Source organism: Leopardus geoffroyi, chromosome D2 (genome assembly GCF_018350155.1).
Source record: "Leopardus geoffroyi isolate Oge1 chromosome D2, O.geoffroyi_Oge1_pat1.0, whole genome shotgun sequence".
Taxonomy (NCBI): Eukaryota; Metazoa; Chordata; class Mammalia; order Carnivora; family Felidae; genus Leopardus; species Leopardus geoffroyi.
Window position 1 is genome coordinate 73,673,565 of NC_059334.1, and position 26,778 is coordinate 73,700,342.

Sequence of the window (26,778 nt, forward strand, 5' to 3'; positions counted from 1 at the left end):
AGGAGGGGTCAGTTGGGACAGTCCAACATGTCACTAATTATAATGTAATAGTGTCAGAGTTAAAGATGTCTCTAAAGTATGGGGGAGCCCATAGTAAGTGATGATATGCAACTTGAAGGTTGAGTATGATTTCAGAGAGTAGGTAATACCTGAAGTGGATTTGGATGAAAGATTAAGATTTTACCCAGTAGAGGAGGGAAGGAAATAGTGTTGCAAAAATGGCTGAAATGAAGGCAGAGCTAGCTTGTTGCAGTGCTCTAAGTGGTTCCGTTTGAAGGGCATGTAAAGTGAGGAATAGTGGGAGAAGCCCAAGGGGGTAGTGTAAGAAAGGCCATGCACCATATGCTGGTAAATTTGGACTTAGACAAAGTAGAGGAATAAAGTAATCAAACGTGGGGGTGCCTGGGTGGTTCAGTTGGTTAAGCTTCTGACTCTTGATTTTGGTTCAGGTCATGATTTTGCTGTTCGTGAGATCGAGCCCTGCATCAGGCTCTGTGCTGACAGTTCAGAGCCTGCTTGGGATTCTCTCCCTCTCTGCCTCTCTCCCTGCCCTTCCCCCCTCTCCCAAATAAATAAGTAAACTTAAAAAAAAAAGATAAGATCATTGTTGTAAAAAAAAAAAACTGTACTCATCAGGTATCATAATAAGCATACAAATATATATCCCTGGCCTTGAATTTACTACATTACAATGTAGTTCATTACAATTTAATAGTGAAGATGAAAAAATAAATAATTTGAGACTTTTTTAAGTTATAAGAAGGATAAAAATAATTATTTGCATTTTGTTTTGCAATAGCCAAGATATGGAAACAGCCCAAGTATCCATCAGTGGATAAATGAATGAATAAAGAATTTGTGGTATACACATATGCACGCACATATACACACACACACACACACACACACACACAATGGCATAATATTCAGCAATAAAAAAGGAATGAAATCTTGTCATTTACAACAATATGGATGGACTTAAAGGGCATTATGCTTAAGTGAAATAAGTCAGACGGAGAAGGACAAATACCTATGGTCTCTTTTATATGTGGAATAAATTAAAAAAAAAGAAAATCAAGTTCATGGATACTGATAACAGACTGGTGATTGCCAGAGATTGAGAATGAAGGAGGGGAGAAATGGGTGAAGGGGGGGGGGGGTCAAAGGTAAACAGAAAAAAGAAAAAAAAAAGAAAACACAATGGAATGGTACAATATTAAAATTATGAATAACAATGAAAAGTTATAAGAATAAAAATAATACAAGTTACAGTGAGTATTCAGAAATTGAAGAAATCTTATATGACTGGAGGACATCAGGAGAAATATTCAGGATATATACTGTCACACTTGAACTGGGCCTTGAATTAGGAGGATTCAGCATGTAGAGAAGGGTGGGGAAGGGCCATCAAGGTGCAAGAACCAGCAGGAACAAAAACCTCAGCAAGTCAACAGGAGCAATGGGTGTGGAGGGGTGTGGGGTGTGGACTTGAAGGCTCAAAAGCTAAGTTGAGTGGAGGACAAGGAGGTCCTTTATCCAAGTTAAATAGTTTCAGCTTCGTTCAACAGAGACGTTGAGGAGAATGTGATGGGAGATGTGATTCAAGATGGTAGGTCTGTAAATAACACCTAGAATTCATGACTGCAGAGAGAAGAGCAAAATTTCAGGCAAGAGATGAAGTCCTGACCGGGGATTGTGATGGTGAGTCTCACAGGAAATGAAGGAGGGAGACCCCACAGAGGAAGAACCAATAGGACCCTCGAGAGCATCAGAGATGCTTTGGATGTTTCCAGCTCATGACTCAAAGAATAACAGTTCCTACAATAGAAACAGGGAAGGTGTGAGGAAGAGTTCCTTGGAGAGAAAAGAGTTTTTTGCTTAATGGGATGACTCTCTGATTCATTCAAAACGCCCAGTTGGAAAGGTCCTGAAGACAGTTGGCCTTGCTGGGCCAGAAGCTTCGGAAAGAGGATGGAGGCAAGTTTCTCACATAGAGACAAAACGTGAAATCCTAGGAGGGGACGCTCTTGCCACTGGTGGAAACATCTAGGAATCTACCGTGTCGGGAAAGGAGAAAATTTGGGGAAATATTGTATTTGAAGAACAAAAAATTGAAAAAGCCACCAGCAATGGAACCAGAGAATCCATAGAAAAAATAGGTAGGAAAACAGAAAATAAGGAGGTGTGTTTCAAGAGCCAGAAAAAAGTAAATACAGCAGAGAGGGCAGGGGGTACTGACCATTTGGGCAATGTTTGGAGGCTTTACTGGCTTCAATTCCTAGCTCAATTTTCATAATTACCTTGGGGTTTACTTGTTTAACCTCTGTAACTTCACCTTTCTTATCTGAGTGAAAAACTGCAATACAATGGCAACCTTGTGGGGACTCGTGAGAACAAAATGAGCTAATACTGCTTACCTTATGCATCACTGGGGAGAGCAAGGGTGACACCCATGCTGGTCTAAAAATCACCAGAAAAAGGAGACTGGCTTGGAGGTTTTACGGTGCTTAGGAGGTGGGGCCGAGGCAAGGGCTCCCACGCACATGTATGTGCAGGGGATTCCACGTTTGGACTTCTCACTCATGCCACAAAGGGGGAGCATCCTTATCTTTCTTATCGGGTTACCAGATGCGGGGCAGAAAGGAAGGAGGTTAGGGTGAGGCTTAAAAGCTGTCAGCAACCAAGCATCAAACAGTGGAGTCAGATACTTAGAAAATGTTTCCCTAAATCTCCCTTAACTGGGCCCCAGAAATGCCCAAGTCACTCCAGCACCACCCATGCAAGAGGAAGTGCGATAGAAGGGGAGCCAGAGTAGAAAGAGACTTACGCAAATGGGGTCTAGATCCCTTAGCAAAAAGGTGAAATGCTGTGAATCCCCCGGCAGGGGCCCTGAGAGCGCGTATACCAGTGGGGAGCCCTGAAAATCGTGGCGAGTCCTTTGATGGGTGAGCATTGGAGTTGTTTTAAAATGTGTTGGGCTGGGTTTACGCCGATCTACTTAAGCTCTGGTTTTCCTTGTGATGAGTATAAGTATATGATGGAACAACGAGTCAGGGTTAGGCATGCTGTTGATCATGGAACAAGTGTCTCACAGGAACACGTTCAATCCCTGCTGAAGCCAATCATGTCTCCTCCCTCTGCTCTAAACCTGTAAGTCACCTTCTTCTTCCCTGTCCTTAGGCATAGTTGCTCTTCTTTCTGATGTCCTCACCCGGCAATCATCCCTCACTTCACCTTATCTAACTACTACATCATGCTTCCCAATGAGCCTGTTTTCCGTGACTCTCTCTCCCTGTGGTTTGTTTCTATTGGGCCCACAGTTCCTACTAATTACACAAGCTGTCCACATACAGACTTCCCTATTGTCCCTCTGCTCCCACAGAATACTTACCCATGGATGACCCTCCCTTCCAGTCCTGCCTTTCTCCTGGGCTCATTGGAACAAGTAGCCCAGCCTCTCTCAATAACATTCGTGGCGTAGCACCCCACACATAACAGGAGACTGGGTTGGACCTACGACAATAGTAATTATTGTTGCAGCTTCCCTTTATCATTTACTGCGTGCCTCGTGTGGGCACGAGGAGCATTTGAGTTGAGGCACGTGTGCCTCTGTGAACATGTGCTCAGTTCATCTTCCCAAGAACACCCCGACATCCCTTGATGATGGTAGTTATTCCACAATGCATGTATGGCAAACCATCACATTGCGCACTTTATATGCAATTTAATTTGTCACTTGCACCTCGATAAACCTGGGCAGGGAGGGAAGGACAGAAACGAAGAGTTGGATAGAGGAGAAAAGGCAAACTTGCAAACATTCAAAACACAATCAGTGCCTGGAAGATAAGGGCACTTACCTATTTGACCAATGTGCACAGGGGATCTGAGGCTCAGGGAGGTTAAGTTACCAACGATCGCACAGCTAAAGAGGTCCTGCCAGGCCGTGAACCCAGATGCAGCTCAGAAGTCCAGGCTCCAAATCCCCATGCTATATTGCTTCAGTGAGAGGCTGCTTCTAGAATTTAGATCTTTTCAAACTGTGTTGCAGTCTCACGCATCATCTGTCACTGTGAATCCTCCTAACCTCTCCTTCCCTTGCAATTGCCTCTTTGCCACTGATGTTTTTCTAGATGTTCCCAATTCTTTGCTGAATGTGGGAAAGTTGAAATTAAATTTCCAAGGTGTAATTTTAATACACATTCCAATATAGTAAATTACTATTATGAAAAGTGTACTACTTGGAAACTTCAAGAAGCCCTCTAGAGTAACTTGTAATTATAATGAGTCGTGTTGATGCAGTATACGTTTTTACTCTGTATAATTTAACAAGTGTGTGATGACTATCTAATTATAGCCTATAGTTCACAAAGTAATAGTTTACAATCATATTTCCTTGGTAGAGGTTAGACTTCCACATGAGATTCTTGCTTTATGTCTGCCTACAAGAGGCGTATTACTACCAAATGTGCGTACAAATAAAGCCTTATCACAAAGATTGACTTTAGAAGCATAATCTGTTTCAGAAATACATTTCTAAAAATTTGCACAAAACTTACATTCCTTAAACCAGCCAAGCCAAACAAATTCATCAAAATACTCTTGTCCTTTCAAATGTCGTAAGAACTGTTCTGACAATACTCATGAGCGAAAATCTGTTATTCAAGAATGAAACAGGAAAAAAAAAAGTGAGTAGATTTTTCTACCTCTGCAAAACACACTGAGGACTTTCTTGTATCATTGCATCCTTCAAGAGCTGAGTTGAAGAACAGAGATAGAAAGGAAACCTAATGGCTCTACCTTCAAACTATATCCTGAGTCAGTCCGCTTCCCTCCACCCCTATGGGCAACCTCTTAGTCCCAACCACCATCATCTCTCACCTGGATTACTGAAATAGCCTCCTAGCTGGCCTTCCTGCTTCTGCCCTTGCCCCACTTCTGTCTCTTGGCAACAGACAGCCGAACGACCGTTACAGCCACAGTCGGCCCAGGTCTCCTCTGCTCAGAGCCCTCCAACAGCTGGCTCTCTTTTCCCTGAGAAGAAAAGCTGAAGTTGCCACAAATGACCAATAAAGCCTTACCCACTCTGGCCCCAAGTGCCTCCGTGACTCATCCCCTACTCCTCTTCCTCTGCTCCTGCCAGATTGGCCTTTTGCACTTTCTCAAAGACAGGAAGCACACTCCTGTCTCAGGGCCTGGGACCACCTGCCCCTCTCCCTGGAGAATCACGTAGTTACCTCCCTCACCTCCTCCAAGTTCTTTGCTCATACATCACCTTCTCAAGGAGGCCTTTCTGGACCATCCAAACTTAATAGCAACGCTCTCCTCCAGTCAAATCTCAAATTCTCCAACCTGCTTCACTCTGTTTTATTTTTTTGCCAATTACTTGAACCACCTTTCCCTGTCCTCTAGAGTTTTACTTGTTTCTTGTGTTTTTTGGCTGCCTCCCCCATTGTAGAATTCAAGGGGGCAGGGTCCTTATTGTCTTTTATTCATTGATGTATCACTGGAAACTAGAATTGTACCGAGCATGAGGTAGCCAGTCAAATATTTGGTGAATGAATGAATGAGTGCTAAAATTACTCAGGTTTTTGTCACTGTATTTCACTCTTTTTTTTTTTTTTAATTTTTTTAATGTTTATTTATTTTTGAGAGAGACAGAGACAGAATGCGAGTGGGTTAGGGGCAGAGAGAGAGAGGGAGACACAGAATCCGAAGCAGAGTCCAGGCTCTGAGCTGTCAGCACAGAGCCTGATGCGAGGCTCGAACCCATGAGCTGTGAGATCATGACCTGAGCTGAAGTCAGACGCTCAACCGACTGAGCCACCCCGGCGCCCCTGTATGTCACTCTTTCTCTGCTTCACCAAAATGGCCACGATGCCAGCCTCCTTGAATTCTTGGATAATTTAAAATGCCATGCATTAAGAAATAGCCTAAAAAGTGCTTTTTAAAATTACAGCCATATTCTTCAGGGTTCTGACATTAATATTGAAATATTCATCATGACATCTTTAAAGGTTCTCTGCCTTACTAAATCCTAAACATAATTTATCATATCAGGGACAAAATTAATTGAATTATTCTCTATTCTTGAATCAAGAATACAACTGATTTGCTGTTTTTCCTCATTTTGATGTGCTGTCATATATAAGCAGAGCTTTGATTTTGTGATGAACTTTTAAAAGCTATTGTTAAACTGCTCTGTGTGACCTTTTTTCAGGCAGAACTATCATGAATTCAGCAAGCAGCCATGTCGTCATCAGTATCTGATCCTCGTTAAATATAATTGTTAAAGTATAATGAGTCTTCCACTCTCAGAATGATAATCTGTCTAGAGTAAGAATTTCCTCAAATGATATGAGATCAATGAAAATTAAGGCTACTGTTTTTTTTTTTCTATCAACAAATATTGACCATGTGTCTGCTGTGATAGATCTGTTGCTAGACCCTGGAGGCCCAGAGATGAACAAAAACTAGTCCTTGTCTCAGAACAGTTCAGTCTAGGGGAGGAAACTAACAGATAAATGCCTAGCAGTTCCATGACATGCTAAGAGCTATAGCAGAGTCATTGAAAAGTGCTATGAAAACATGGAAGAGAGCGTGGCTTGAAAAAAATTCCTGTATTATCACTATAGATCTTTGTTTTTTGTTTTTTTTCGTATAAAAATGTTCATTAAGCACCTGCTAGATTCCAGGCATTGTGCTTATCCCTGGGGATGGAGACGCAAATAAGAGGCTGTCTTCTGAGAGGTGCTATTGATGATGATGCTATTTATGCTGATCCTGCGTGCGTGGCTAAAAACATTGATTCCTGGAAAAATGACCAGTGGCAACTGGCGAAGCTTTTAGAGCATGCCTTTTGTAGTCGCTGGACATTCAGCACCCCAGACACCAAGCTCAGAGCTGCTGAATAGCCCTTTCTCTAATCGCTGCGTGTCTGAATGCCATGGTGGACTGGCTGCTACCAGTTCCAGGAAATAGTTCAGCCAAATAAAGCACCCAAGACTTGTGACTACTCTTGGTCTTAACCTCTTCTTTGTCTGATCCTTGCATAATGTAACAAGGTTTGTATGAAAGGGCTGAATGCTTCATAAATGCTTCAATATCGTCATGTTATTATGGTAAGAGGGAAAAAGGAAAGAAACACCAAGAAATATTTTCAGCCATTTTCTATGAGCATTTAGAAATTGAGAATTCGACTGAGGATATCTGTGAACTGCATCACTTTAAGTCAGTGTAGCAGCCAAAAAGGCAGGTTTGCATCACATTAGAGTTGGTTACACGGCCCAGGTGCCATGACGTAACACTGTATTTTATGTGGACATAAAGGGGCGCCTGGGTGGCGCAGTCGGTTGAGCGTCCGACTTCAGCCAGGTCACGATCTCGCGGTCCGGGAGTTCGAGCCCCGCGTCAGGCTCTGGGCTGATGGCTCAGAGCCTGGAGCCTGTTTCCGATTCTGTGTCTCCCTCTCTCTCTGCCCCTCCCCCGTTCGTGCTCTGTCTCTCTCTGTCCCAAAAATAAATAAACATTGAAAAAAAAATTTAATATATGTGGACATAAATTTGTTCTTATAACCATTAACATAGTTGAAAAATCACTAATAAAATTAACTCCACTACAGTACTATACACGAGATACTATTTATATAATAAGCAATTCTGTCACTAAATGACCCTGTGGGTTGGGAACCATGATTATCCCCATTTTACAAGTGAAGAAAGGTGCAGTGAGGCTTGCTAGTGTGAGGTCACTGCTAATAAGTGGCAGAGCCAGAATTTGGATCCAGGTGGTTGGGCTCCAGATGATGGCAGCTGCAACGTTGTATTGCCACACAAGATGTGCAGATTAGCCATTATTAGCCACGTTCATTATTTAACTCCTAACATGTTTCAGGAGGGTCTGTTTGTTTGCCCTTCGGCATGTGTGAGGGGAAGAATACTCCAAGTTATGGTCCTGGTTTGGAAAAACTGTGCCTTTTCGATGTTTGTTATCTACCCTCCCAAAGCCTTAAAATAACTTTCAAGAGTGACTCAGATTGTGTGTAACCAAAATCTTGCTAATGATGAAACATCAAAACCTGGGAGGTTTTAACTACCAATCACCTAATGGAAGGCACACCTTGCTAATTATATCTCTTAATGTGGAGCCAGTAGTCTAGGCTAGGGCACATTACTTTGCAGGGCATCGGGATTGAAGGTCGTGTGAACTCCACACTCTTCCGGACCTAGAACTTAAATGTTGGGTGATAACGTTTTGAAGAAAATTGCTTAATATTTTATAGTGAGGGGACTTTGTGAGTAAAAATCTTCAAGAAGGGTTGATGTGATTTTCAAAAGCAACTTCGATGTTTGGAATTTGGATTGCTGCTCTCTTATTCTTTGGCACATCAATGGGTAAGACTTAATTTATTAGTTCCTTGAAAATAAGGAGTATAGTCACATCCAGAATGTGATTGATACGGGTTTCGGAATATTGGCTCTGTTTATATTTTGATTTATTTGTCATAGAAATATCTAAGGGAAATGAATCAATTTAGTAATACTAAATCTGATAAGTATATAGGAAGTATCTATTTCCAATAATATAAAAGTTGCTGGATGGCTTGTACTGGGCTCCCAGCTCTATACTTACTAGCCTATGGCCTTGGTGAAACAACTTATCTGTTAAAGTCTTGATTCCTTCACTTCTAAGATAAGTGTGTAGCAATAAATGAGAAAATACATTCATATTTCTGGTTTCAGTATCTGAATCACTGTAGATGCTCAATCAATGTATGAATGAATGAATGAATGAATGAATGACTAATGGTGATTGGAACTTCCATGTTGATTTTTTCTATTTGGGTCATGCTTTTGTGAAGAGATTTTGGTCTGTGAACATTTCTTACACATCAACTCAATATTCATGGACTTGTACTCTTTATATTGTGGACTCTTCAGGCATCTCCTATGTAGTAGCTGTTGTTTATCTCTGTTTTTACCTCCCTGGTTCAGTGTTCTTCCTATAAGCACAACAAAAGTTAGTTGATATGTTTTAACCAAAATAGAATCAAAGAATTTCAGTGTTTTTACTCCCTGCCCTCCAGATCTTTTCTGTGGGATAAAAGTGGATGGATCTATTGTTGGTTTTAGTATATTCCTGGAACTGTGCTCTATTTTCTGTAATGTTCCTGCCCCCGACAGTCCTTACTGAATACTGAAAGCAGCTAGACTGATCAGTTCCAGAACAGAATCGAGTGAAGTCTTGCCTGGTCTATTGTTCTTATACCGTCACCTTTTTTTTCTCAGGTGGTCTCTCCTCCTTCCAGACTTCAGGCCTCTTTGTCCTCTCTCAAAGTCCTCTCTGAACAAGGATGCTAATATGTTTTATTTTAATCAACAAATACAATCACCTACTATGTGCCAGGCACTGTGTTGAACCCTGGAGACATAGTTGTGATTAATAAGACTTCCCTATACCCATCGGAAATACTTACTTTTCAGTAGGGAGTGATTTCTGTTTGAAGGTTTATTGAATTAAACACAAATTGTAAAATGGTAGGTACCAGAGAACTAAATGCAAATGGACTCTGTTACAAATTTAATAGATGCCAATGCAGGTAATAATACAAATGTGATGGAGACTCAAATTTTTAATGATAGCGGCTCTATAATGAATATAAGTGTGCAGTAGAAATATATATATATATATATATATATATACACACACACACACATATATACTACACATATATATATAACTATGCATAACTATTATATATATAATCTAATTTTAATATAACTATGATTTTATTTTTTTAAGTTTTTTGGCAGCCAGCCAACTCTCTCCTCAGTTTAATGCCATGGCCAATCATAATCACTCCTTGGTATACACATTGGACTTCTTTGCTGCTTTTGCTTCACTTGGCTTAACCACAACACTGGTTAAATCCAACACATCATCTCTGTGCAGCTGACTGTGCCTGGAGAAAAACACACACCATGCTGACTGTCTCACTGCAAAGTCATGGTTATCAGACAGAAGGTGACCCTAAGGCTGCCAAGCCATCCTACTGTTCTTCCCTCATCCATTCATTTGCCTGGGCTCCTGGGTTCTTTCATTTTTCTCCCCTCTTCTCAAATCTCCAACACCTCCCTGCTTACCAACACTCAGCTGATGGCCTGGTTTCCCATTTCAATAAGAAAATGGAAACAAAGAGAAGAGACCTTTGCGGAGCTCCCAGTACCACATTTATCCAACTTACTTGCATACACCTGCCTGTACGTTCTGCCTTCTCTCTTTCACAAGAGATGAGCTGTTCTTGCTGCAACAAAGGCCAACCCTTCCTCATGTATATTAGACACTCTCTCCTCTCACCTGCCCAAGGAGTGCACTCAACCACACTCTCTCCTATTTCTCCTGCTTTACCAATTTTCTTCCTGTCTTCTGGAACATTCCCAGCAGCACAAACGTGTTATTTCATCCATCTTTTTGTTTTTTTAATTAAAATGTATTTTTAAATGTTTATTCAATTTTGAGAGAGAGAGAGACAGAGACAGAGCACAAGCAAGGGAGGAGCAGAGAGAGAGGGAGACACACAATCTGAAGCAGGTTCCAGGCTCTGAGCTGTCAGCACAGAGCCTGATGCAGGGCTTGAACCCATAAACTGCGAGATCATGACCTGGGCCAAAGTCAGACACTTAACCAACTGAGCCACCCAGGTACCCCATCCATCTTTAAAACTCCACTTCTAAGTTGTGTGTATGGGGTTTCTTTTTCTCCTCCCCTTCTTTCTTGAATTCAGTCCAATCAGGCTTTCACCCCAGAAACTACCCTTGTCACTGTCACCAGTTACTCCTATGTTGACAAGCCAGTGGTCAATTCTCCATCCTCATCTACTTAGACTTTGCAGTATTTGGTACTCTTGATTGCTCTCTCCCCTGGAAGTACATTTTTAAGTTGGCATCTAGGATTCCACGTTCTTCTGGGTTTCCTCCTACTTCTTGTAGGCCTTTTTGTCAGTGTTCTGTGCTTATCCCCACTCGTCTTCCTGATGTTTCAATGATGGAGTGTCCTAGGACTCTGTCCTTAGGTCATCCCTCTTCTTTACCTACCATCACTCCCTTGGTGATCTTCTCCATATTCATGACGTCAAACACCAACTTTATGTTTATGACTGCCAAGTTCCTATGTGCAACTGAACTTCTCCCTGGAATTGCAGTCTCATATATCTACCTACTTCTGTGGCATCTCCACTTATGTATCTAATTCATATAAAAGCTGCATATCCAGAGCTGAGCTCTTTTTTTTTTTAAGTTTTTTTACATTCATTTATTTATTTTGAGAAAGAGAGAGAAAGGCAGAGGGAGAGAGAGAATCCCAACCAGGCCCTCACTTCAGTGCAGAGCCTGACATGGGGCTCAAACTCCCGAACCGTGAGATTATGACCTGAGCCGAAATCAAGAGTAGGCCACTGAACCTACTGAGCCACCCAGGTGTCCCCAGAGCTGAGCTCTTGATTCTACTCCCAAATCTGTCTAGAATTCTAGCGTCTCCCCAAGTAATGGCAACTCCAGCCTTCCAGGAACTTCGCCAAAAACCTTGACATCATCCTCTACTTTTCTATTACACCTTCCTGCCAATTAATCAGTAAATTGATCCTCCTTCACAATTTATTCAAAACCTGACAACTTCTCACCACTTCCCCTGCTGCCACCTTGACTTTGGACACCATTGTCTCTTGTCTAATTTGCTACAGTCGCCTCCCAGATGATCTCTGTGCCTCCCCCCTTGTCCTGCTTCAGTATATTCCTAAAACAAAATAAACCTAAGTCAGTCTGCATCACTTTTCTGCTCATGGCCCTCCAATGGCTATCCCCCTCACCTTGGAGTAAATGCCAGAGTCCTTCCAATGATCTGCCAAGCACTGCATGCTTTAGCCCTCTGTTACCTTCCTAATACCATCCCTTGTCCATCATCCCTTGTTCAACTCCCTGGGGCCAGATATGTCCCAGAACTCAGACTTTTTTTTTTCTAATGTTAAGTATACTGTAAAATACAAAACCCTGAGAGGAATCTTGGGTAGCACAACCACATGGATATTTTTGTAGTAAAATCTATGAACATTCATATTAATTAGGATGACGAATATGTATAGCCTCAGGTCAGTTTTTGCTACCAAATGAGTTTTCTGCAAACTGAAAAACGAATGAAAAAATCAAAATCCCACTTCTTTCCCCCAGAGGATTTTAGATTTTGCAATTGCAGAGTAAGGTGTTACGGACCTGTCACTTCCCACTCTTCCGTCAGCTCTGATCAGGGTGGCCGTGTCATAAGTCCTCTGTCACACTAAGCCATGCTCCTTCCCTCAGAGGCTTGTGTCTTCTCTTCCCTCAGCCCTCTTCCAGAAATCCCCACAGTTTGCTCCTCACCCCCTTCAGCTATAGATTCAAATGCCACCTGTTTTAGTGAGATCCTCCCTGGCCACCCTATTTGAATAGCAACCCCTTCCTCACCTGAACACGTACACATCTTCATTTTATTTACTTATTCTTATTCATTGTCCCCACACACCCATTGGGCTATACTCCACCAGGGTGAGGCTTATTTTTTCCACAGTTGATTCCCTAATGCTGAGAACAATATCTGGCACATAATAGACACTCAAATAAATATTTCTTGAATAAATTAATGAGTCCATTTTCAAGATATTTTTTGTCATTGGGAAAGGCTGCTCACGGTATGAAAAATTACCCATTTAGAAAGTGGAAGTTAAGAAAACATGAACTAATATACCAACTTATATGATTTCTTAACCAATTAAACCTAATGTGCTATAGTAAAGAACGTTGAAGTCAAAGAGTAAACAAAACACTTCAGTTGCAGACTATATCAAAATACAATGACCCAAGAACTGAAGGCACTAGAAAAAGAACAAGTAACATTGAAGGAAGAATTTCATGAATAAAAATAAAAGTAAAGGTTAACACATTAGAAGAACAGGAGTAAAGCAATATAATTGATAAATGTATATTGTGATTGCTTAATAAAACTAAAAAGTAGAAAACTGTGATTACAGATTTCAATAAAGAGAAATAACCACAGGTGTGGAAGACATTGAAATGATTATACTTTGTATAAATTCAAGCCAAGAGAATTGAACTTCTAGATGAAAAACTTCTCTTTACACCAGAATAAACCCCAGGTCAATGAACATTTAAAGTAAAAGAGTGAAACAAGAAAAATATAAATGAAAACAAAGTGAAATTGTTAATGATCTTGAAGTAAGGAAGGCTTTTCTAAACAAGATGAAACCCCAAAGCCATAAAGAAAAAGACTGATTATTTTGTTGAGTAAAATGTGAAATTTCTATAAAACAAAAACAAAAACAGCAAACTAGAATATTTTTTCTCCATGTCTGATTGAAAAGGACCAAATCTCTCTACTATTTGAAGAGTTTTTACAAATAAATAAGAAAAAAGCAAACTTTAGAAAAATGTACATCAGAAACAAAGATGTCACCCACAGAACATGTGCAAAGGGCCAGAAATGCACAAGATATTCAGGTATTTAAGTAATTCAAGGAATACAAATGAAAATGACAAAAGGTTTTCCTTCCAGTGGCACCTATAAAAATGTAAACCTGCATACCCTTCTGTTTCAGATGGTAGTGTTGTTCCCCACTCTTTACTCCCCCTCCCCGGAAGAGGATGCTACAGCCCCACCTTTGGCTACATGACCTGCAGAGAGCAGTGCCAAGTTCGAATGCCTGTATGAAGAGCATTTGCATGGTTCAACCATGGTTCTGCCCTTTCCCTCTGCCCCAAGAGCAACATGTTCCAGACAGGGTCTCTTTTGGCTTAGATCCTGGAAGGAAGAAGACTGGTAAATCAGAGCCACAGCCAACCGGAAACTACTGCAGTCAAAATAGAACATGAACGAGAACTAAACCTTCATGTTGGGAAGCCGAGGAGATTTGGAGGCTATTTGTTACAACATAACCTAACAAAAGCTAATTAATTCACCTCCCAATTCTACTTAGTGATAGAGTGAGCTGCATCATGGTTCTTGCCCCCCCCCTCCCACCACCAACTTAATAACAATGACGCATTGGGCAGGGTGGTCACTTTTTGTAAGTCTTCATTTCCTCACATATGTGACACTTAGGGCTCAGTCTGTTTTTGCCCTTTTAATTATTATTAATTAAATTATTATTAATTAAACATAATTTGGAGAAGTAGTCTTCTTTTTTCTTTTGTGACTTAGAGTTGCCATTATTAATTATTAAAAATTTAAGACCATAGATAAGGGTAAACGAGAAAATAAAAACCACGCATCCTCAGGGCGCCTGGGTGGCTCAGTCAGTTAAGTGTCCGACTCACGTATCTTATGGTATGTGAGTTCAAGCCCTGCGTTGGGCTCTGTGGTGACAGTTCAGAGCCTGGAGCCTGTTTTGGATTCTGTGTCTCCCTCTCCTTCTGCCCCTCACCCACTTGTGCTGTCTCTCTCTCTCTCTCTCTCTCTCTCTCTCTCTCTCAAAAAATAAATAAAACCCATGCTTTCTCACCATTATTAATATTTTGATGCACTTCCTTTAAATTTTCTTTTTCCCCATGCATTTTAAATAAAACCATGCATAGTTCTGCAGCCTGCCTTTTCAGCACAACACACTAACATAATCACTGTCATTACAAATTTCATTACAAATCTCTGTAAGCATTTTCAATGACTGCATAATACCATTAACGCTACCGTTCTAAAACTATATTCTTTGTCATATGGGCCATTTAAGTTATTGGCCCAGTATCAACTTACTGATTTTGTAGCAAACATGTTATTTTTAAAGAACTATTAATCTTTCAATTTTTTCCCTAAATGGCTTTGATACTTTATGATCTTGATCAGTCTCCTTCATCATATCTAGTTTCTTCTAACTTTATATTCTTTTTATGGGTATTTCCTTATGGAAAAAGGCATAGTGACCAATAACCCTGGTAAGTTACAAACATAAGAAACATACAGTTTTTACAAGTCTTTATTTCAAAATCCAAACTCCTTTCCATAGACTGAATAATGTAGTTGAGAATTTGGGTGTATGGGGGAGGGGGAGACATGGCGTGCAAAAAGCAAGGGCAGCTGGACATTCTAGAAAAAAACAGAAGGTTGTATTAGAAAGGCACGATCCAAATGTGAACTCATTGATCCAAATTAGAACTGGACATATGTGTGCTTCAACAGAAAAAAGACAGAATGGATTCCAGGCATGAGAAATATTGATTGAGGAGCTATAGTAGAGATATATTGAAGAAGGCACATGTTTACACTTAGAACAAGAGAAAACAAAGGCAACCAGAGAATCCAGGAAAATGAAAATGCTACAAGAAAAGCATGATCCAAATATGAAGCAAACCAAAATGACACTGATCTCGAGCAATTCATGTCTAAGAAAAGATAATTCATGTGAATATTCCCCTTTTGAAGCGAATGGGTAACCATACAACAAAGTGCAGATAAGCAAATGTAATTATAGCATGCTAGCTGGCTCTGAAAGGAAAAATATTTATCCAGTCATAATCGTATAAATTCTGTTTATTGGCTTTCAATTTTTTGGAGCCAGCCTACCCACAAAACATAAAAGACTTAATTATGATCATAGAACGAAGTCTGAATGTTATCAACTTTGACAATATGCAGTCAAAGTGCTGCTGGCGGACCTTGGAAGATGGAAGGGAAGAGAGGTAACATGGCTTAAAACTTCGTCTTGCAAAGGTAGAGAGTCAGGTTATAAGGAGTATGAGGTATCGATCAAGAAATAGAAGATTACTGGGGCACCTGGGTGGCTCAGTCAGTTAAGCTTCCAACTCTTAATTTCGGCTCAGGTCATGATCTCACTCTTCGTGAGTTCAAGTCCACGTTGGGCTCTGCGCTGACAGCAGACTGTCAGTGCCTGAGTGACAGCAGACTGAGATTGCCTGAGATTCTCTGTCTCCCTCTCTCTCTGCTCCTCCCCCACTCGTTCGCTCTGTCTCGCAAAAATAAACATTAAAAAAAAAAAAGAAATAGATTATTACTATTTCAGTTCACAGTGGAAGCCAGTTAATGAGCTAAAAACAGTGTTATTGACTATAGAGGAGGAGGAGTTGAGACAGCGTGGAGAGCAGGACTTGTAGGAGGTGTTGTCCCCCAGCAGTTTCAGGCCAGCCCTTCCTTGGCCAGCGCCGGGACGTGCAACCACAGTTCAGCCTGTCTGGCCACTCCCAGAGAAGCTCTGTCAATAGAGACACTAGAGGGACACTGAAGTTCCAGGAGGGAGGAAGATGGTGTTCCTTCTTCTCTGCTCCTGGTTCCTGTCTGTTTTTCCAGAAATGACAAATAATCATCCGGTAGCAGCAGGTGGCTCCAGCTGGCAGTTGTTCTGAAACACCCAGAAGCAGGCACACGGTGCCTACTCAAAGATGCCAGTGCTAGCCAGCCAGCACCCCTCTTCACGGGCCAAACCCCAGCTCTGGAGACAGCACCCCTCCCCGCCAGGGTCTAGCAGCCCTTCCTTCAAGTTTCTACATCTGAATGACTTTTTGGTTTGGTTCTTTTGGTTTGGTTCTTTTTGATTCTTCCACCAGCCTTCCACTAGCAGCTGCTCTCTGCAGTTGCCACCTGTGAGCAACTACATGGGCCCCTTTGTGCCTTCAGTTCTCCAACACTTGATTGATAGCAATTCATTGTATTAAACTCTCACAGTTAAAATAACCGGTATGATTTGTTTCTTGCCCTGATCCTGACTGATCCCAAGAATAGGTGGGTTAAATCCTCATTTAGTATTGCAGCAAGTTAATAGATCATGTGTGACTAATGTTAATAAATCAAACCTTGGCAGTGTTAGCACATTATATAGAGATGTGGGGGTAACCACGAGAATAACAGCAGACATGTTTAAAAGTAGCCACCTCTAGGGAGAGGGCTGCGTTTGGGAGTGAGCACGGATGTTGCTCATCTGTACAATTTCTTTTTAATGTATAAACATTTGTTTGATTAAAAAAATTTTTAATTCCTTATCCTCTCTCTTCATGTTTAGCGGGTAATCTCATTGTTAGGGAATGGAGAAAATGCAAAATCTCCTAAGATTTCAAAGTAAAATCTGGTGGACTTAAGAGTGAAAGAATTATTCAGCATTTTTTGGTAAGTGAGAAAAGGAAATGCTCAAATTCAAGACTTCAAACAGTTGTAGCCAATACTAATGAATAACCATATATTGAATAAATGCCAACCAATTTAATAAATCATAATAACACATTGAATACATAATTCAATGCTAAATTGAATAAATAATTATTGTTATAATTGAACAAGTTAAACTATGCCTCCATGAAACAGTATGAAATAAAGTTATTTGCTTTTGGCTGTTAAAAGAAAATGAAAAAGAAAGGCCATGGTGAAAAGATCAATCAGAGTCGGTGGATGACAGAAACATTAAGACTCAGTTTGCCCAAAGCGTCTCATTTTAGACGTGAGTGAGGCGAGCTCCAGAAGAGACTTGGTTAAAACTGAATGAAACTTTGCTGTTATCTATCCTCCCAGAAGACCGACGTTGGACTCCTACAGTGTGTCAGGCATAGTGCTAGGTCCTGGGGACTCCAGGGTCCATTTCATCCAAAACTTTCAGTCTGATAGGAAAGACAGAAATTCAGGGAACACACAGTATCCCTCTTATGTCCAGGCCCATTGACAAGGGCTGTCCCGTGTAATAGTTCGTTTAGGCTTCCCAACAAGGCTGTAAGGTAGGTGGTATTATCTCCACATCACAGAGGAGGAAACTGAGGCTCTAAAGAGGCAAAATAATTGCCCAAAGCCAAGAACGTCTGATCCCACAGCCCCTGTGCTCTCATCCGCAACATTGTGATCTACAAGGTCATGGTCATGATATTGGGAGGGTGGTGGGGGAAGGAGAGAGGAGAGCATTTTTTGAAGAGAATCTCCCCCTAAGTCAGACTTGTTTAACTTAAAAGACCAGTTTCAATTAAGCCTCATGGTAGGAAACAACCTCTCTCTGGGCCTGGTTCCTACAATACTGACACTCAATCTTTCTGCCGCAGGAAAAGAAGTTTGCTATGAAAGGGTGGGGTGCTTTAAAGATGGTTTCCCATGGACTGGGACTTTGTCAAGACAGTTGGCAGGTCTACCCTGGTCTCCAGAAGAGATAAACACTCGCTTTCTGCTCTACACGAGACATAATCCCAAAGCTTATCAGGTAAGATAACTTGCTGCCTTCACACATAGGTTATTCCAAAATATAAGGTGTAGCTATAGGTTCAGTAACCTACTCTGGGATAAACTATTGACTTAAAGGCAAATATTTCTTTTTAATATTGTAAGCTAGATTTTTTTTTCTCATCATACTTGCCCTAGTATTTAAGTATAAAGATTGGTCTGAGTATGTCGTTTCAAAGGAGGTAAATTTGATATTTCATTTGATACATATATTAATTGGGAGCTTTCCACACGTAAGACTGTAAATAGTCAACAGGTTCCTCATGTATTAAATTGAATAAATAAGACAGTGTCCTAAATTTATTATATTAGGGGAAAGGGGGTATATAAATAATTACCTCTGTTGCAGCACAAATTATGACCTGTTACATAAGATACAAACAAAAGAATCTGGGAGCAGTGAGGAAAGGCTTACCTTCCCCTTGAGGGTGGGACAAGAGCCAGAAGGCTTTGAGGAAGACGTGTTTTGAGGTGTGTCCTGAAAGGTGGGAAGGGTTTGCATAAGCAGAGGCAGACAGAGAAATGGCAAAAAAAAAAAAAAAAAAAAAAAAAAGGCGTGGACAAATACATAAAGGAGAGAACATCTGATGAATGACAATATGTTGAGTTAGACTGAAAGGAAGTCCTCAAAATATGGAGTTAGTTAGAAAAATAGTTTAGAGACAAATTGCGTAACTCCTTCCTGGGTATTTTGGATTTCATCCTGTGAGTCAGGGGGTCCCACTGGTAGTTTCTGAAGAGTCATTAGGCTGTTTACTCTGGCTGCAGTGCACCATCTTGACTGGAGCCGGGCAAGCCTGCAGGTGATTTCCTGACTGTTTGGTACTATGCCCCCCAACATGGTAGCCATGAGCTACGTGTGGCATTAAAATGGAATAAAATTAAAAATTCAGTTTTTCAGTTGCACCAGCCACATATCAAGTGCTAATAGTCCCATGTGGCTAGTGGCTACCATTTTGGACAGTGCAAACACAGGATATTTCCACCATCACAGAAAGTGCTATTCGCGATCACTAGAAAACTACAGCACGGTTCGGAATGGACTCGGGGAACTAGCCTGAGCCATGGAATGAACATGAGTATGATAATAGAAAATTGACATGATAAACATCATAAACTGCCTGGAGATTTTACACATGAGTTATGGGAAGAATAATGACCGTTTTAACAAGAAAACTTGATTGGGGATGCCAGAGAATGAGTTACATGTTGGACGAGTGAGGTTCGTGTAGGCTATTGGAGATTTTCGTCTTGCAACTCTGTGGGAATCTAGACCTGGAAAAATAGGACCCAAAGTCTTTTACCCAGTGGTGAGAGTTGAAACCCAAGAATGATGTTATCTTAGGGGCAGAGAAAAAACAGAGCATGATACTAGACCCAGGTGGAGCGCGAGCCAGAGAAAGAGCACTCCCCAGTGCAATGACATTTCCAGTTTTTACCTTCACCTATAAAACCTTGAGGCTTACTTTCCATCAGACCCAGCCAAGACAGCCTTCTGCTCTGCCTTCTTACAAACAGGATCTGATTTGTAGCTGTCTACCTACCAGACACATACACAGGGACACACGACTCTTCATTGACATGTGCCATTTGCGCTGTAGATGACAGCTCTATCTAAAACAAAGAAGAAAAATTCTTATTTTGGGTATGGAGAAACTTACAAAGCAACTGTACCTAAAAATTTGATTTTTATAACTATCAAGAAGCAAAGAGAGGAATATCTTCAGCCTTTAAAAGAAATGAAATTATGGTAGATGCTACAACATGGATGAACCTTAGGAACATTTTGCTAAGTTAAATCAGCTAGACACGAAAGGACAAACATGGTGTAATTCCAGTTATATGAAACACCTATTTGAATAGTCACATTCATAGAGATGGAAAGCAGAATAATAGTTACCAGGGGCTAGGGGAGGTGATAATGGAGAGTTACTGTTTAATGGGTGCAGGATTTCAGTTTAGGATGATAGACAATTCCTCGAGAGGGATGGTGTTGATGGGTGCACAACAATGTGAGTGACTTCATGTTACTGAATTGTATACTTGAAAATGGTTAAAATGGTAATTTTTACATTACATATACTTTACCACATTTTTTTAATGTAAAGAGAATCTATGTTGAATAAAAATGTTTTGGAGCACCTTCACTGTTTGTTTAGGACTTCCAGGGTCTATGTGTGCATTCAGGACTAAGTATACCCCTAGTCTTTACTTTCAGTTCTCATTGGACTCATGGGTCCTTTCACTTTCTTTTTTTAAATTTTTTTTTTCAACGTTTATTTATTTTTGGGACAGAGAGAGACAGAGCATGAACGGGGGAGGGGCAGAGAGAGAGGGAGACACAGAATCGGAAACAGGCTCCAGGCTCTGAGCCATCAGCCCAGAGCCCGACGCGGGGCTCGAACTCACGGACCGCGAGATCGTGACCTGGCTGAAGTCGGACGCTTAACCGACTGCGCCACCCAGGCGCCCCTCACTTTCTGCACAGTGGCCATGCACCTGAAGTTTTGTAGAGAACGGGCACTAAAACAGGTGATGAAGGTCAGTCTTTAGGACAGTCTGGGCCCTAAAGGCAATGAAGAGAATATCAGACACTGAGCACTTTCCTAATAAAGGGACCATAAAAACAATGTTACTCATATCTTTACCACTCCTTTCCATTTGGAAAAACCCATGTGACAAACCAGATCTGTACTTGAATTTTGCAATGGATGGAAGCCTAAGGGTTTGTGGTTAGAGTGTTTTATAACAACAGTGAGGATATAGGATGAGTCAGGATGCGGTACTAAAAACCAGAATTGACCCATATGCTACACTGTGCAAATCTGACTCCGTTTATGAGGAAGCGGAGGTAAACTGTGCAATGGTTTAATGTACTCTTTTCTCAGATAGAGGAATTGTTAAAGCTGAACATGGTGCAATAAACTTGACTCTTCTGAGAGTCATAGGTCTTCACAGCTACATTTCTGCAAGAATAAAACCAACTTACTGTCCCCCAGAGTGGCTCATGCAGTCGCTGCTGGTGATGCACATTTGACATAATCATGGTAGTTTCTGTGCCTGCAGCTTTTCTCCAGGCTAGAACATATCTAACCAGTGACTACTTTTGACGTACTAGAAACGAGATCATCCAGTCATGCTTTGTAGGATGGGTTGATCTCATTCCAGTTAGTTTCTAACTCCTCAAAGATAAGAATGTTCCAAGTAAAGGCCTGAGCACCCAGCTAAACACTGAGACTTTAACTAGCCCTTTCTCTGGATGACCTGTTCTGTCCCAACACCCTTTAGGGTTCTGTCCTTGTGATGGCAGAATCTGAGTTGTCTTCTTTGAGTTGATTCCATGATGTCGTTTCAAGTTTCACATTTTCTAAGTTAGTATGCCACTTCATAGGGGTGTGCCAGATGGCATACAAAGTGAAAAATAGTGGTTTTTTCTACCTTTTCTATTTTATTAAATTCTTCCAGGGCTTTTGTGACAGTGGAGGATGGTCGGACCTCACAATCCTTGTCAGATTGCTACCTTGAAGCTATCACAAGGTCCCGCTTCCCGCGAGTCTCGTGATGGGGAAAGATTAAACAAACTTTCTCTACCAAATTCCTTTTCCCAAATAAGACTCTTTTGAGGGGGAGCATAGAAGTAGAAACACAGTTTGAGTTTAAGGGACTTCAGCTGGAATTGGAATGAGCATTTGGATTCTTTTAGGTATATAGATGGACAAAGGTTTCTGCACTAGAATTCCATTATTTAGCAAAACAGTGTTTCTGGGAAGGCCCAGGTACACTTGATTTTATTATCTGCCTCAGCAAATCCCACATCTGCCCTGAGCCCTATCAGTAAAGAACAGTAGGATCAGATCCTAACTGGAGAGCTCAGTGGTGAAGCACATGACTTCAGAGAAAGACCATGAGGGTTTCAGCCCCCACGCCAGGTGCTTCGGGACAAGTGACTTCTCATCATGTTCTTTCCTAATCTGTAAAGTTAGTGCCTACCTCACAGTGTTGTGAAAGGTAAATGAGCTACTCTACAAAGTACTTAGAACAATTCCCAGCATGTAGGCACATCTAAGTGTAGCTCTATTACAATTGCCATGTAAACTAATTTAGGATTCTCATAATTGTTTGCTCACCATCTTGGGAGATACTTTAGCCGGCAAGTTATATGATTAATTGCACGTTACTATTAATCACAGGTAGCTGGTAATAGGCTCTTTGTTGGAATTTCATAGGTATCTAAATGTGTTGCTTTCCAGTGTTAGGATTCACCATCGTCAAATTTGCAGTTTGCTGATTAGACTATTCACTTTTTCTCAAAATAGAATTTTGCACATTTCTTCTATTGTGCCTTTTCATTTTTCTCTTAATAATGAAATTACTTAAATGCATCATATCACTTAAATTGAGTTTGGTTATAAAAAGAATCCAACAAAACACAAGAAGTACAAAAGAGCATTTAATGTAATTACATAAAATTATCGTTAGCTGTTGTATTGCACATGGTGAGATCCTAACCTCTATTCCTCATTCTTAAAGTGGGGTGAACAATCTGTTTTTGCCACCTTTGTAGCATGCTTTTAAGCCTCAAGTAACACGCTACTCATGAATCACATCGGCGACAGAGAAGTGCTGTACGAAAGTAAGGCTGACAGAAGTCCTGACTGAAACTGACCCAACACAGTCCTAAAGCCCTGACCTAAACAGTGCCTTAAAACCACACACTTGCCCTTCCTGGTGATTAAGTTTGCATTTTGGATTGTATAACACATTAATAACTTCTTAGTATTTTGCAGTGTGTCACATTAACTATTTCTTTGGTTAAAATGTTTTCAATAAGGTTGTTAACAATCCAATTTAGTGGAAGACTTTTGAGCAGACAGAATAATTCTACTAAATATCAAGTAATTTTAAATTCTTTTTTTTTTTAACCTTCATCTCTTTTCGCTTGAAATAGGAGATCAGTGCAGTTAATTATCGAACTATCCAAGCCTCACACTTTGGGACAGACAAGATGACCCATATCAACATACCCGGATGGAAATCAGATGGAAAATGGCAGCAAGACATGTGCAATGTATGATGTGAATAAACTCTTCCCTCTACTAGATAAAAGCTCTATGTTTAATGGGAATGTACTTCACATACATTAATGCCCATTCATGGAAATCCCTCCATTCAGTTACTCACATTGTCCTTGTCCCAAGGCCCCAAGTGAATTATCCATTTCCCATTTATGCTCACTTATTATGAATTGCGTAGATTATAAGGGGAGCATATTTTTTTAATAATTATTCTTTGATAAATTCTCACTTTTGACAAAAGATTAAACGATGCGATAAATTTCTCACTTAAGGGCGAAAATTTTCCAGGTTCACTCCAAGAAATAAATTTTCCTCTCTGATACTCAAGATGAATAGAGTGCTAACACAGTAAGCAATTATTTATAAGGCCATATAGTATAGTAGAGTCAGGCTGCCTGAATTCATACCATGGTTCTACTTACTATGATCCTGGGCAAGTTTAATTAATCTATTTGTGCTTCTGATTCCGTATCTGTAACTGGGGATGAAATCAGTTCATATATGTAAAAGGGTTAGGACAGGACCTAGCATGTAATAGGTTTTCAGTACCTGGTAGTGTTATTTCTTATTATGGAATCCCTTGTTCGGTCACTTTGGTTTTCTTCAATTCTTATCTCTCCGAGACTTATAATAAATCTTTGCCCCAGGTGCTGCTCAAAGTGGAAGATGTGAACTGCATTAACGTAGACTGGATTAACGGTTCACTGGAATATATCCATGCGGTAAACAACCTCCGCGTTGTCGGTGCCGAGGTGGCATATCTTACTGATGTTCTCATGGTAAGAAAAGTTGAGTGTTAAATTTTTTTTAATATTTGTTTGTTTTTGAGAGAGAGAGTCAAAGCGTGAGTGGGGGAGGGGCAGAGAGAAGGGGAGACACAGAATCCGAAGCAGTCTCCAGGCTCTGAGCACAGAGCCCAATGCGGGGCCCAGACTCACGTTAAGATCATGACCTGAGCCAAAGTTGGACGTTTAACCAACTGAGACACCAGGTGCCCCAAAAGTTGATTTTTTCAAAAATTATGTGTAATTGGTTTTGCATCATAACACCAAGAATTTGGGTCAGTTTTATGGCTTTTATATTAGCTTACACAAATTCTGAACAGGTGGGATACTATAAGCATTCCTGTATGGTGACTGGAAAAGGGAAATTACTTCTTGGGAAAGAAGCGCCTGTGGTTCTACAAAGCACCACTTGGTGGCAGTGTCCCTTCACAGGCTCCTCACCAAATGCTTCTCCACCCCCACCCCCAAGGTGGCCTCCTGGGTCAACTTGCAGGACCCTCTCATGCTGCGTAGTTTTCGTTGCATTGTAAACCTATCTTTGATGATTAGAAACTGTTCCCCTCTTATGAATGTTATTTGTTTAGAATGTGAAATACATTTTCCTACAGAAATTGGGTTCTATGGCAGTGAATTAGTTAGGTCTGTAGTCCAGTCCAGGCACAATGGCCTATACGTTTTCTAAAAGAATCAAATAGACTTTGCTATTTATGAGGGATATACCCTGAGACATTTATAAATCTCCGAATGCCCTACCATAATGGAAAGTAATTTCCCACCATAAAATGCAGTGAAGGAAAATCTAAAGATTTATGACCCTTTCGGACTCTTAAGGAGGGTTCATTCATTCACTCAACAAAGATTTTTCTCTGCACTTGCTGTGGGCTGGGCACTGTTCTAGTCCCCGAAGGTATACAGCAAGCGAGACTGTGTTCCTGCTCTGACAAAGCATGGGGACGGTGCTGTGAATGAGTCCAAGGCAACGGGGTGGAGAGAGACTGGAGCCACAGCTAACCTAGATGGGAGGCCATGGGAGGTGATATTGGGACCCCGAGCGCAGTGAGGGGTCAGGGAGCCAAGTACTCACCTGCGCCCCCACACTGCTCGGCAGCTCTTCCTGCTGTCAAAGGAGACCAGGGCACAAGGAGGTACTTAGAATGGGTCCTTGTACCCAAAGGATGAAATCAGATTCATCTCCTCTTTGAGAAAAAGTCGTCCTAAACTTTCGTGAATTGTTTTGTTGACCCTGAGGCCTGAGCTGTGGACTTTTCTAGGGCCTGGACAAAAAAGTAGGAGTGGCTCGTAGGAGAGGAAATGTTTGTTGGACTGAAGGGGAAAGCATTTGCTGAGCTAAATGTGCAGGAAATTGATGGAGACAGAGGAGGGGAAGACTGAGGGCGAGGAGGGCTGATCTCAGATACCAGGACTGGAGAGGAACCCAGGAAAGAAAGCAGAGATTTCAAAGGACAGCAGCAGTAGAGGGTAGGCTGCCTAAGGACCAGGAGACATCCTGGGCAGCCATTCACGTGTGAACCAGAGAGAAAATACTCTCTATAAAGCAGCACAGATTATTGTCATTACTGTCATTATTTTCCATCACTGCAAAAATAAAAAGTGGAACATTTGATCAAATGACACATTTATCCAAGTGAAGGCGATTGCTTGATATTCACTATTATCATGAAGAGAACTTGAAGCTTAGATAAAACTAAAAATGCGTGCTCCTTTGTTCCCCTTTAAGTTGAGTGAGTGTGTGTGTGTGTGTGTGTGTGTGTGTGTAACTCTTAGGGACATAGCCATTTTGTGAATATTCTTAAAAACTCCTCTTTAAAGACCAAAGTCATCCCAGACATTTGATCAAGTCGCCTTCAACTGGAGGAGACAGACACAGGTAGGGTAGGTAACAGCCTGGGTCTGACTGCATTTGGCCTGTATTGGGAGGATGCTGGAAGGGTTGGGTCTCAGGAAGAATGGACATGGGCTGAGAGCCCCAGATGCCATTTCTGGGCTGTTCTTTTCCGGAGGGCCTTGAGGCTGCTTAGCACAGCGGGAAGAACCTGACAGAAGCCATTCCTCCAGGCCTGCCTGGTGCTTGCTCCTGCAGCCAGACGAGGAAGTGGGTGGATGTGGGGGTCACGTTGTCACCTGACTGGTCCCCAGGCTGTGTGTGAGAAGGACAATTATGCCAGCCATATATGTCAAGAACATGTAAGCTGCTCCACGTGGTCTTTTAAAAATACTTGTTCTGTTTTCCTTTAAAATCCCTACCAGAAAAAGTTTGGATATTCTCCTTCAAAAGTGCACTTGATTGGCCACAGCGTGGGAGCACATCTGGCTGGGGAAGCTGGGTCAAGGGTGCCAGGCCTTGGAAGAATAACTGGTAAGCTTGCGCTGGAGCTGGGCCTTGAATTTGTTTACACACAAAATCAAGAATCTGACTCACCGAGTGAAGTAGCAGAAGCGAATGTAAGGTAGGAGAAAATGGGACTCAACTAAAGTAAAACATAAAAGTGTTTTCAAAGTATGAGCGTGCAGATCCACGTTCAGGAGTGTTCACTGCAGCATTATCTGGAGCAGCAAAGTCATGGCAACTGTGACCGCCCAGCTGTGGAGGGTGGCTGACGCATTCTGACACACACACCATGCTTTGCAACGCTGCACCACTAGCTAATACAGAGGAT

At 41.3% G+C, this 26,778-nt stretch overlaps 1 protein-coding gene across 2 annotated transcripts in view; it reads left to right on the forward strand.

The window, feature by feature from the left end:
• Window positions 1-8,076: 8,076 nt before the first annotated feature.
• PNLIPRP3 (pancreatic lipase related protein 3) overlaps window positions 8,077-26,778 on the forward strand; it is a 35,645-nt gene continuing 16,943 nt past the window's right edge. The window contains exons 1-5 of one of the 2 annotated variants that reach the window (XM_045439070.1): window positions 8,077-8,390; window positions 18,066-18,220; window positions 23,189-23,308; window positions 23,963-24,094; window positions 26,369-26,477. In XM_045439070.1, coding sequence (XP_045295026.1) covers window positions 8,342-8,390; window positions 18,066-18,220; window positions 23,189-23,308; window positions 23,963-24,094; window positions 26,369-26,477 — 565 coding nt within the window. In that variant the 5' untranslated portion in view covers window positions 8,077-8,341. The remainder of the gene's footprint in view (window positions 8,391-18,065; window positions 18,221-23,188; window positions 23,309-23,962; window positions 24,095-26,368; window positions 26,478-26,778) is intronic. The other variant, XM_045439071.1, reaches the window with a different exon arrangement.